The 11,047-nt window shown below is 34.1% G+C and overlaps 1 protein-coding gene across 1 annotated transcript; it reads right to left on the bottom strand.

Moving 5' to 3' along the window:
* Positions 1-2,139: 2,139 nt before the first annotated feature.
* Positions 2,140-5,349, bottom strand: LOC125213529 (glucan endo-1,3-beta-glucosidase 6-like). The gene is made up of 6 exons (XM_048114127.2): positions 5,250-5,349; positions 5,088-5,154; positions 4,279-4,354; positions 3,803-3,862; positions 3,446-3,716; positions 2,140-3,355 (listed from the first exon to the last, which is right to left on the bottom strand). The coding sequence occupies exons 2-6, from the start codon at positions 5,121-5,123 to the stop codon at positions 2,248-2,250; spliced, it is 1,551 nt and encodes a 516-aa protein (XP_047970084.1). The 5' UTR covers positions 5,124-5,154; positions 5,250-5,349; the 3' UTR covers positions 2,140-2,247.
* Positions 5,350-11,047: the final 5,698 nt, after the last annotated feature.

The following is an 11,047-nucleotide window of genomic DNA, read 5'->3' on the forward strand; positions in this document are numbered from 1 at the left end:
TGACACATACACATCTATGATAAACGACGCAGATGAGTTGTAGTCTCCCAATTAGGATATCCGCAAGTTAAATTGGAATGTATAATTTCATACAAATCAGATACAATGAGCAAAATTAAACAAATATAAAATTCATAATTTTATCAATTGATTCAAAGTGGTGAGAGGGAACAGAATTTAGTTGAAATTCACAATTGTTCTGGCAATTTTCCCTTTAATGCATATGAACATTTTTTTTGGCAAAAATATTAATATAAAATTTAAATTATGGAGTATTTACCTTTCCTTTTAATGATTATACTCCTAAAAACTGGAGTAAAAAGTAATGGAGAATACTCAAATTTTAAAGTTATTAAATCTTAAAAATCTCAAATACTACTGTTTTTACTACTCCATCTTAAAATTCTACTTGCATAATTTACGTATTTATATGCATTATTCATCAGAATACAAATCACCTACTGTATAAAAGTATTAAAAACTTGAACCAGAAAATAAAATGAAAAAGAAATAATATGTAGTAATATAGTTTCCCTTCAACATTGGCTAGAATTACAATTACAATATGAGGAGAAGCATGACATAACTAGACGCTAATGAAAAAGATAAACCCTAATCGTGGATGGTTTCGTTCAGCACAAACTCAATTCCACTTACATTCAAAATCAAATCAAGGAAGGCGCAGGGTGAATTTTGCCCTTCGCGCTGCAAATTTGTGCAGCAGCCTTCCCATCTGATGCCTGCTTTTCCACACTCACTCTCTCCCCACCTTTCTCCATTTTCCTCGCTAATTTCTCCTTCTGCCGCTTCTGCGCCACGTGCAACGCCGCGTAGCTCGCCCCTGTCGAATACATTTTGCTGCGTTTTAGTGTGTGTGTGTGTGTTTTGTGTGTGTGAATGCAGAGGCGAAAATGAGTGAATTTAAAGGAGAGGATGAGCGTCGATTGTGGCGATGGAAGGGGCGGTTTAGATTGGGAAGGATGAAATTGGGGCTTTGCATCGTAGCCGCACGATTTGGGGGAACGGTAGATCGCTCGCACGCGTAATACCGTTGGATTAATCTATCAATTTACGCGCAGTTGCCGCGCTATAGATTTACATTGGATTAATTAATGTTAATTATTGCCTCGCTTATGGATTTACATTGGATTAATTAATAATTATTTGACTATCGGGACTTCAGCAAATGGAGTGCGCACGAGGGGTGAACAAGACCCGATTTCACCGTCGGCCATGAGTGTTATCGTAAAATTTCATTAATCAGTTTGATCATGTTTCTCTAGTTTTGAAACCATCCCAATATTAACCCAATCATGATATTCACGAGGAGTAGACAACAATTGTGGGGTCATCGTCGAAGAATGATCCTTAAGAGTTCAAGTAAGTTTGGCGTGCTTTTACATGCTATGAGGAAGTTATAGCCAATAAAACAATACATCATGCAGAAAGCATTAGTCCAAATACAAAAATAGAGAAAAATTACGATAAAATAAAGTTCAATATTATAAAAGTTTCAACATTCAATAATTCAATAGTCAAATTAGAAAGTAATTTTTAATATTTATTCTTATCCCAAATCCTATGATGTCTATGACATCTATGGTCTTTCCACCACAATCCAATAGCCCCACACATACAATAATTGAAATATTTTGTTAGTTTGGGGCGGTGATACCACAATTTTTTGTTGATTTTAAATGATCATCACATTTTAATGGTTCTTCATGCTTTTCCACTCTTCACAAACTCGAGTGCCTTAGTCATTTCATTAAAAGTATGTAATCCTAAATTCATTTATTTTCGAACCATGGACTTTTGAAAATATGAATTATTTAACGAGATAGCGACTATGTCACCTCCTATGGCGCACAAAATATCAAATTTTAAGTTAATTACTTACTAGTGTGGAACAGAGGGAGCACAGTTCTTTTATGAAAATTCAGTGGCTTGGACATATTGTCACATGATATATTCAATCAATCGTAATTATTGTAAGAAGGAGAAAAGGCAAGCAATTTCTACGATTATAATTGATTTGACACTGGACGTCGCAATATGCTGCTTGACCTGCTTAATTTTATTTTAATACTTCAAAAATAAAATAAAATAACAAAAAAAGTGAATATGATCAAGCTTAAATGAAATAAAGTTAAGAACGTGATTGATAATTGAATCAATGCTAGAATAATTCCAGTTTTCCTCTACATTAACCAAAAATTAAAATGAAGACAAATTCTTGCTCAAAACTCACAAACCATTCAAGAAACCAAGGGTCACAACCAACACTGTTTTGATGAAAGATCCTGCAAGTGTAGCTGCACCACCATAGTATGGCTTGATCATCACATTAAACCTGCAGTTTCCGATCGTGGGATCGGCCCTCGTCACCGTTGCCAGCCCGTTGAAGTCGCAAGCCTCATCCATCTGATTGTATATCTGGTAATAGCTGTTGAAGGCGTACGATATATTCGCCCGTGCATCCAGGCTCCCACACGACGTCTGGTATCCGAGGCTCGTGCAGTCGCCTAGGCTGCACGCGTAGCTCACGCTCCCCGCCACCTTAGGATCGTCAAGCCTCACATTCGGCTTCATGATGCACCATTTCGTATCCAAGTAGGTCACGTTTCTCACCGGGATGAGAGTGGCCGAGTTTGTGGTCCCGAGGTTAAGAGGGTACTTGGGCTGCCCGTCGTATCGGAGGATCCCCCAGTGGCGCTCGAAGTTTCCCGGCTGAATGCTCTTCAAGTCCTCGTCGATCAAGCTGAAGAGGTAAGCGTCGATCGGGCCGGGCCTCATCGGGGTTCCTTTCCCGGCCGACATACGAGTCATGAAGCCTTGGTTGAATCGTTGTGCGTATTGTAGGTTGGCGTTCCGGTCGCCGTCTGTGGGCCAGCCGATCTCGCCGAGTATGATAGGCATGTTGGGAAAGCCGTTCTTCTGCAGCGCCCATACGAGCGTGTCGTGGTTGGCGTCGAACATGTTGGTGTAGGTCATCCCCTGGTCGGTGAGTGGCGTCGCGTCCCCGTCGAAGAACGCATATTCGACGGGGAACGTGGGCTCAACGTAGAGGCTTATGAACGGGTATATGTTGACGGTGAATGGGGCTCCGTTGTCGTTGAGCAGCTTCACGATCTGCACCATGTAGTCGCGGATATCGGCTCGGAAGTCCCCTCCTGATGGCAAGCCACTGTCGCTCGAGTAGACATCAGCGTTGTTTGGGCAGGTGATCTTTACTTGGTCGTGGAGGCCGGCCTTCGTGAGGGCGTCTTGGATGTTTTTGAGAGCCGGGTACGTCGTTTTGAGAAAGGAACCGTTGTACGTCTCCAAGAAAGGTTCATTCCCAACGGCCACATACCTGTTACCACCACCACCACCGCTCGTGTCATCAATCCATAGCCAGGCTCGGAAAAAAAAAGACACGAATACGTTGAACAGAGCGACCGACCTGATCATGACGTTGTTGGAGATATGATGGGTGACGTTCTCCGCTACCCATTTCTGAGCAGCCTTCGAGCTACTGGCGAAATTCGCAAGCATGTCATTCGGAATGCCAACCATGACCTGAATCCCGGACTTTCCCAAGGCTCGTAGCGTGTCGTAATCAGAATCGAAGAGCTTTACCTTTTGAATCCCGTTCTCCCTTAGCATCCTCACGACTAAGTCGGGTTTTATCTTGTGCGATGCTTGTGAGCCCCAGTTCGCACCGATCCCTCCCACTGAGCAACAACGACACACGTCAACACACTATATAAACCACGCTAGATAAAGATCCATATGACATATGAAACAAGTGTAAAAATACCTGCAACGTCGTGCCTTACGGTACTCATTTTGACTGGCTTAGACGATACGTCCCCATCATCTGCAAAATAACGCGACAATTGTGTTTAGTTATAAGCATCCAAATTGGCTCCAAATTGTACTTTCGATATCTCACGATAACGACAACTGATAGATAACAAAAGGGCAGTGTCGTCTCGCTTATGTGGTGATCGAACGAGTTTATTAAGAGTTGAATGTAATGGTGGTGAATCAGAACCGAACTCAACAAACCACGAGACTCTTTAGACAGACATATAGTTAGCCTAGCACGTTCCACAGCAACGAAAACAGAATCATAACAATGCTTTTCTTTTCCCTACATATAAAGCTGTCCATGAAACTGAACAACTAGTATCAAAAACAGAATCGGGTTTGTGCCCGATGATCTTGACACAAGGCCAAGTATTCAAGCTCGATTACGTGGAGCAATAGGCAGCACAGAAAAGCAAGCTATACCTGTATGAGCAGCAGATTCTGGAGTCAAAATCCTTTGAGTATTTGCTCCATTCGACCCTAACCCTAACCCTAACAGCTGAGACAGGAATCACAGTAGCAAGCATCAGATTCTGGAATTCATCACCAATTAAAAGCTCAAATTTGCAACTAAAAATGGAAATTTTAGAATCACAACCAGAAACTAGAAAACAAAAATTAGCCTTATCAGCTACACAATTATACTCCCTGCAAATATCTCAAATGGAAATCTTGAAGAATGTAACAAATGATTTGAAACTCACAACTAAGAAATGGCATGAACACTAACATACTACCTTCATTACAGCATAATTTGTTCTTGCATTTCTAAATAGCATAGTTGCAATAAAACCAAAAGTGTTTCCTTTCTTTTTTAGAGCCTAAAGCTAAAGCTTGTCCCAATTTTTCCCAATTAGTACAACTGAATACTCTGCCATAAATCCAATTCCTAATATGAACATTTCAACCAAAAAAAGCTCAGTTCTTCAGCTCACACTTCCTTCTACCAAAAAAGGGTAAATGCTATTATCAACATACAAAAAAGAAAGCTGTATCCTTTCTTTGCCTGAGTTAACCCAATTGCTATTTCCAGCTACATTTACCCCTAAAATCAACTCAAGAAAAACACCACCTATAAAAAATGAGATAACAATACGATCTTTGAGTGATGAATTTGGTCATTCAAAATTTGTGAGAACAATTCAAGAAAAGGAAGCATCTTTCACTTGCCCACCAACAAAATTTGCATAGAACAAGCTAGAGAGAGAGAAAGAGAGGGAGAGAGAGATTACCAAGATGACAAAGAAGAAGAACAGAAGGCGAAACATATCCAGTAGATAGATCTCTACTTTGAGCTCTCTTTTGAAGTGAACAAAATAAGTAACTGAGATAAAAATTAGATCTTGAAACTAAAAAGTTGAAGTGAATTTCAAAACAGGTGAGGAAGTTGAAACCTGCTTATCTATGGCTGATTTTAAGTTGCGGAGCAGAGACAGAGGTAGAGAGAGAAGAGTGAGAGGGAGAGGGCATAGGGACCAGAGACTGTGAAGTGGAACTTTTGCTGTCAAAGTTATATGAAATCGATAAAGTAGAATTTTTATTTTCCAGATCATTAAAAGATCTTCATCAGACAAAATTTATGTCGAAATTTTGCGAACATCAACATCGTAATTTTTTCATGTAAACATCTAATCAGTTTTTTAATTGTATTAACTCCAATTATCAAAATTTTAACTCTCAAAAAATTTTAGATAGAAAATTAAATAGAGAGTTAATTTTTTTTTTATGATTATAGTTAATTAGGAAAGTATGTCACTATTATTTTATTTGGTTGATTAAGAATTTAAGATTAGAGTAAATGATCAAGTGTTTACTGGAAAAATTTTTATCGTTCAGTTAATTATCATCTAAGTATTGATCGTTTACTTTTTTTAGAATAAAATCTGCCGCAAATGATATTTGGTTGATTAAGAATTTAAGATTAGGGTAAAGGATCAAGTGTTTAGTGGAAAAAATTTTATCGTTTAGTTAATTATCATCTAGTACTGAACGTTTCATTTTTTTAGAATAAAATCTACCGCAAATGAAATTATGACGGTTGAAATATTGATCTGAGAGACTAACTAACAATAAAGTATGAGGTGTAAATTGCAAAACTTTTAGCTTACTCGATTTTGTTATGTCTTTTAACTTGATTTGTCTTTTTATGTGGATATTTATTCGATTTTATATATTTAATTAATTAGTTTAAGGATTTTATAACAAATAGAAGATGTGATTGAAATGTCCTATTGATTGAGATATTTTCTTTACCATTAATAAAAAAAACTTTCAAGATTTGATACAAATAATTGTATGGAAAATATATTAAATCAGACTTGAAAAGGATTTGCACTTGCTTTTTGGTTTGATTCTTTTTTTTTCTATTAAATCTACTAGTAGCTTTTATAGAGGAGAAAAGGAAAAAAGGTAAATGAAGATAGAGTTCATGTGTGGCTGTAAAGTGGGACCAAGTATTCATATCCTACATGGAATCCTACCTGTTTCATGCCTATTCAGTTATGTCATTCACTACATTTAATGCAATTTTCCTTCTAGAGTTAGTAGTATACTAGTATTATTTAAAATTAAACAAAACTTTATGAAACGTGACGTATCTAATAAATACTCCATTCATTTTCCATAGTTGAGATATTTCGTTTTGGTATCATATTTAAGAAAAAAATATGTTGAATGACATATTGTGTTTTAGGAGGTTTTGAATAACTATTTTGTATAAGGGATGTAAATGCAATAATTAAAAATAAATTTTGTTGTGGAAAATTTTAATGTAGCTGTTATAATGATTATTCCCATTAATTACTTTAATTAATTCATTTCATTTGGTAGTAAAACAATTTTTTTTTTGGAATTGGACCAAATGATGTAACCCCCTACTAGAGTGTGGTAATTATGCATCATTTTCAAATACATATTAAAAAAATAATTTCAATTATTTGCTCACAATTTAGTGAATGGCTCTATACTATAATCCATATCTTTGACGTTTTTTAAACTGCCAAATTAAGCAATTTAGAGTATGAATTGAATATGATTATACGAATGATTTAGTAACTTTTTTTATTTATATCATATATTAATTTTTGTTTAAATTACTATTTATTAGCTAGATAAATGTTCTTTTATTTTTGTTATGTATAGTTGCATTTGAAAGGTTTTAGAAAATGTTGGTGATCTTTGTTTATAAATATATGTTCTATCATTGTGAAAACTGTAAATGAGACGGAGTAGGTGTCATGTGAGAGAGTGAAAGAGCGAAGAGCCGAAGATGTGAATCAAAGGTACTGGAGAGAGAGTTGTGCAAAAGATGGTAAAAGGCAAATAACACTTTTAAATCCTATTTTGAAGATCATTCAATTTTAGTGATATTAGTTCTATTTTAGTGATATTAGTTCATATTCAAGTATTTTCTTCATGTTAATTTTTTTTATTTTTCCGTCTAGGCTACAATATTTTCCGTCTAGGCTACAATATTAACACTTTTAAACAATATTTTGTTTTGTTACAAATAAAGAAATCACATTTGTTACACATTCGTCGTCAACTTCGTCCCTTCCATAACGTTTATGCAAAGAAAAACACCTAAAGTCAACGAAATGGCAAAAGGATGCATAGAAGACAAAAACCATAACATATCACATTTGTATTTGCGCATATACATACAACACAAATCATCAATTTAGAGATTAAGGAGAAAAATAAGGCTGAAGAGGAGTCGGCGGTAGATGTGGTTTGTGTTTTACTATATCTCTTTTCTCTATTTTTCATGACTTACTAACTTTTATTTTATTGTTTAAATGTTTATATATGTGTGTTTTTTATTTGTTTTGTTGTTCATTATTTTATCTGTTATGGCAATATCATTGTCCTAATTATATTTTTTAGTTGTATATTAAATATTTATATTAATTAAATAATGGTAGTATTTTAATATTAAAGTGTATGTGTTAAGGATAGTAATTTTCTTTGTTGTAAAGACGAATATATATTGTAGTTAACAAATATTTCCATGTTAATTTAATTCACAACGTATTTAATTTTATATTTATAAGTGGAGTAACATATTGTGACTATAACGTATTATATTATATTTTTAATATTATGTAATAATGTAATTTTTTATTTTATTTGAATTATTCACTATGTCTAATTAATAAAATAAAAATATTTTATGTCGCATATAGCGCGTGGGCTAACACTAGTTAATTGAAAGCCCAGTTTATTTTCAGTTTTCACATATATTTTGGGATTATAATATAAGTTCAGGTATTAAATCTAAGTGTTCAAAATAGAAGCAATTGAAGTTGAACGAAAACTTTTGTATAAATTTCAGCATTAATATTGATGATCTTTTACTTTTTCTATAAGCCGAATACGAGTATTATTTTTAACTTGGTATTGCTAACCAATAATTGGTATATTCCCTGTTTTTTTTCCTCTTATTTATAAAATCATTTTTATCCTAATTTAAGTGAACATAGTAATTACATTTGCTTTTGGTTATTAATTTTATTTTGATGAGTAAGGTTTAAATAGTGCTATAGTATATCTTAAAAGATTAATAGTTAGAATATATTTTTAACTTTTACTAATTTTATTAAAGTGGGTAAAGTAAGTGAAAAAGAGAAAAAAAATAGATGAAATAGTGTTAATAATTTGAAAGCAACTTTCCATTTTTGAATGCGGTTATTTTTGTGGATATCCTGAAATAGAAAACTCGGACTATTTTTTATGGTCGGAGAGAATAAAATTATTTAGATATTAGTTAATTATCTCGTTTGTTCCTACCCAACTATTATAAATTCCTAGATACATTCCAAATGACACTCATAATATTGTAGTTACATTATCAATTCCTAGATCAACCAGCATCCCAAATCACAATAATATTAGTAGTAATTATATATGGACGTTGAGTCATTGAGTGATACAATGACAGTAATTAAAATAAATAAATCGATAGCCATATTCTGCCAAGGGTCTGGCATTACATTATTTCACAATAAAGAAGACTCTCCTTGAGTAAAAATAAAAGGATGGATTTGAATATTGTATGTTAATTAATTAAAGTTAAACTAGCATTCCCAACAGTTTCCCTAAAACCTCCTTTATTTCTCCCTAATTCCTGTCAAATCAGCGCTACATCAGCACCATAATTTATCCCTAGTTTTTAGCCAACTTTTAGCCAACTGCTCCAATGGTTTCTCCCTTATTTCTCCCTAACTCAACATTTCATTTTACATCATCACTAATTTAATTGCTTTATTTTTTTATATAATAAAGCTAGCTAATTTAATTTATAAGACAAAACAAATAATAGTAATAAAGTTCGTTGTATTAAACACGGGTAAACAATACAACGACGAAAATTAATAAAAAAAAATAGTACAGGAATGGAAAAAAAAATTCAAAGTAAAAAAATTCAAGGGCGGTGGCCGGTGGGCGCGGTTTCTATTTGCCCACAATTCTTCGATCATATCGTGTTTGTAGTGCTTCGATCATATTCATTAAATATAGATGGGGAGAGAGAAAATAAATGAAGAGAGAAAAGGGATGAGGATGAGGAGAGAATGAAGAGAGAAAAGGGATGAGGGTGGGGAGAGAATGAAGAGAAGGTGTGTATTTATAGGGGGGAAATTAAAAAAAAATAAAAAATATATTTATTGCCGAATTATTGCCCACGGTGGTCGGCGATAATCCGGCGATTTTTCGCCGGTTGGCGATAAAACGGGAGGAAAAATCGCCGAATTATCGCCGACCTCTCCCATTGGTAGGCGATAACCCGACGATAGACAGCGAAAAAACGCCGACTTTTAGCCGGTACCATTGGGAGTGCTCATTCTCCCTTTTTTCTCAATGGTTATGATATATTAGTACTTAAATAGATTCCCTTCCATTTCATCAATACTTATCTATATTAATAATTTTCTCATAAAAAAGAAAGAAATAATATAGCATTAGTACAAGCATAAGTCCTATGATTAGTGACAAAGTTACACCAAATTAAAACAGCAAAATATACAATACTTAGCAAAAAACAATACTTATGATCAAGCAGAAAAAAGACCAGTAGTAGCAGCAAGAGTGATCTGTGATTTGGGCTCCAAAATCTTCACCACTCTCTCTCTCTCCAACCTCAATTTCTCTCTCATCCAAGAAGAGGAGCCGTTGAATTTGTCTATGAAAACTCCCACACAAGACAGCAGCTCAATTTCTTCACCTTTCTCTTTTGAATTCTTGACTCTCCTCTCATATTCTTCTGCAACTAACATAGCTATATCCGACATTTCAACAAGCAAAAGCAAACACTAGAAAGAAATTTGTTCCTTACAATTTGAGATATTTTGTTTTACAATGATGATGAAATTGTGGTTTTTATGTGTGGGTTTTTATAGTGTTTTTGAGATAAAGTTGTAGATAGATAGCACAACGTTTTTCATGCCTGTTGGTTTTCGACCATAGATATTTTAGAGTATTTATGAGTTTGCCCCTGATTTTTTTGGCCAACAGTATACATCCCACTAGCATAATCAATGTGCCTTTCGTAGCGTGCTGCACCGTCTTTGTCTTTCGATACTAACGACTTTTCCTTCCGGAATACAAGAGTTTCGTTTCCTTAATACCTTATAAATTTGAAGTACTCCTAATACAAAATCAAGAGTCTTAGTTTTTTCAGTCATTTATTTTAATTATTCATTTTCTATTTTTAGTTAATTTATTGAAATCATTTTTCATTAGTATTACTCTGTTTATTTTTATTAATTTAATATTAAAACGTATGTTATCGATTATCAAGATTATTGATACTGGACGGAGAAGTAAAATTGATAGTATAAATTTATTTGTGGTTCACATCATAAAATTGATGAGTTATGTCGACCTACTTGTATAGGAGCATATTGAACCTTATTTTTAGATGATAGTACTTATAATAAAAGATTTTTTTTTACTAAATTCATGTAGTTGGTGCTGTTATAAGTTGGGTTGTAGTATGAAATTGTGTGTTTTACATATACTTTACTTGAATTAATAACTTATACATAATCAACATAGCACAATCCCGTGTGAAGATTTTGAAAGCGAAATATTAACACATGATTATTATGTAAGGAAATGAAAGAAAGGTCAGTTTTTATCCCATCATAATTTGGAAAATGACAGTAAAAGTGGTGTAAATATTAAGGACAAATAT

The sequence above is a fragment of the Salvia hispanica genome, chromosome 3 (genome assembly GCF_029641045.1).
Source record: "Salvia hispanica isolate PSC_SH4W2 chromosome 3, Shi_PSC_v1, whole genome shotgun sequence".
NCBI classification, from domain to species: Eukaryota; Viridiplantae; Streptophyta; class Magnoliopsida; order Lamiales; family Lamiaceae; genus Salvia; species Salvia hispanica.

Coding starts and splice junctions, on each gene's coding strand:
- LOC125213529 (XM_048114127.2), bottom strand. CDS start 5,123: ATGTTTCGCCTTCTGTTCTTCTTCTTTGTCATCTTG. Junction 3,717..3,802: donor CGTAAGGCACGACGTTGCAG/GTATTTTTACAC, acceptor GTTGTTGCTCAG/TGGGAGGGATCGGTGCGAAC. Junction 3,356..3,445: donor TCCAACAACGTCATGATCAG/GTCGGTCGCTCT, acceptor TGGTGGTAACAG/GTATGTGGCCGTTGGGAATG.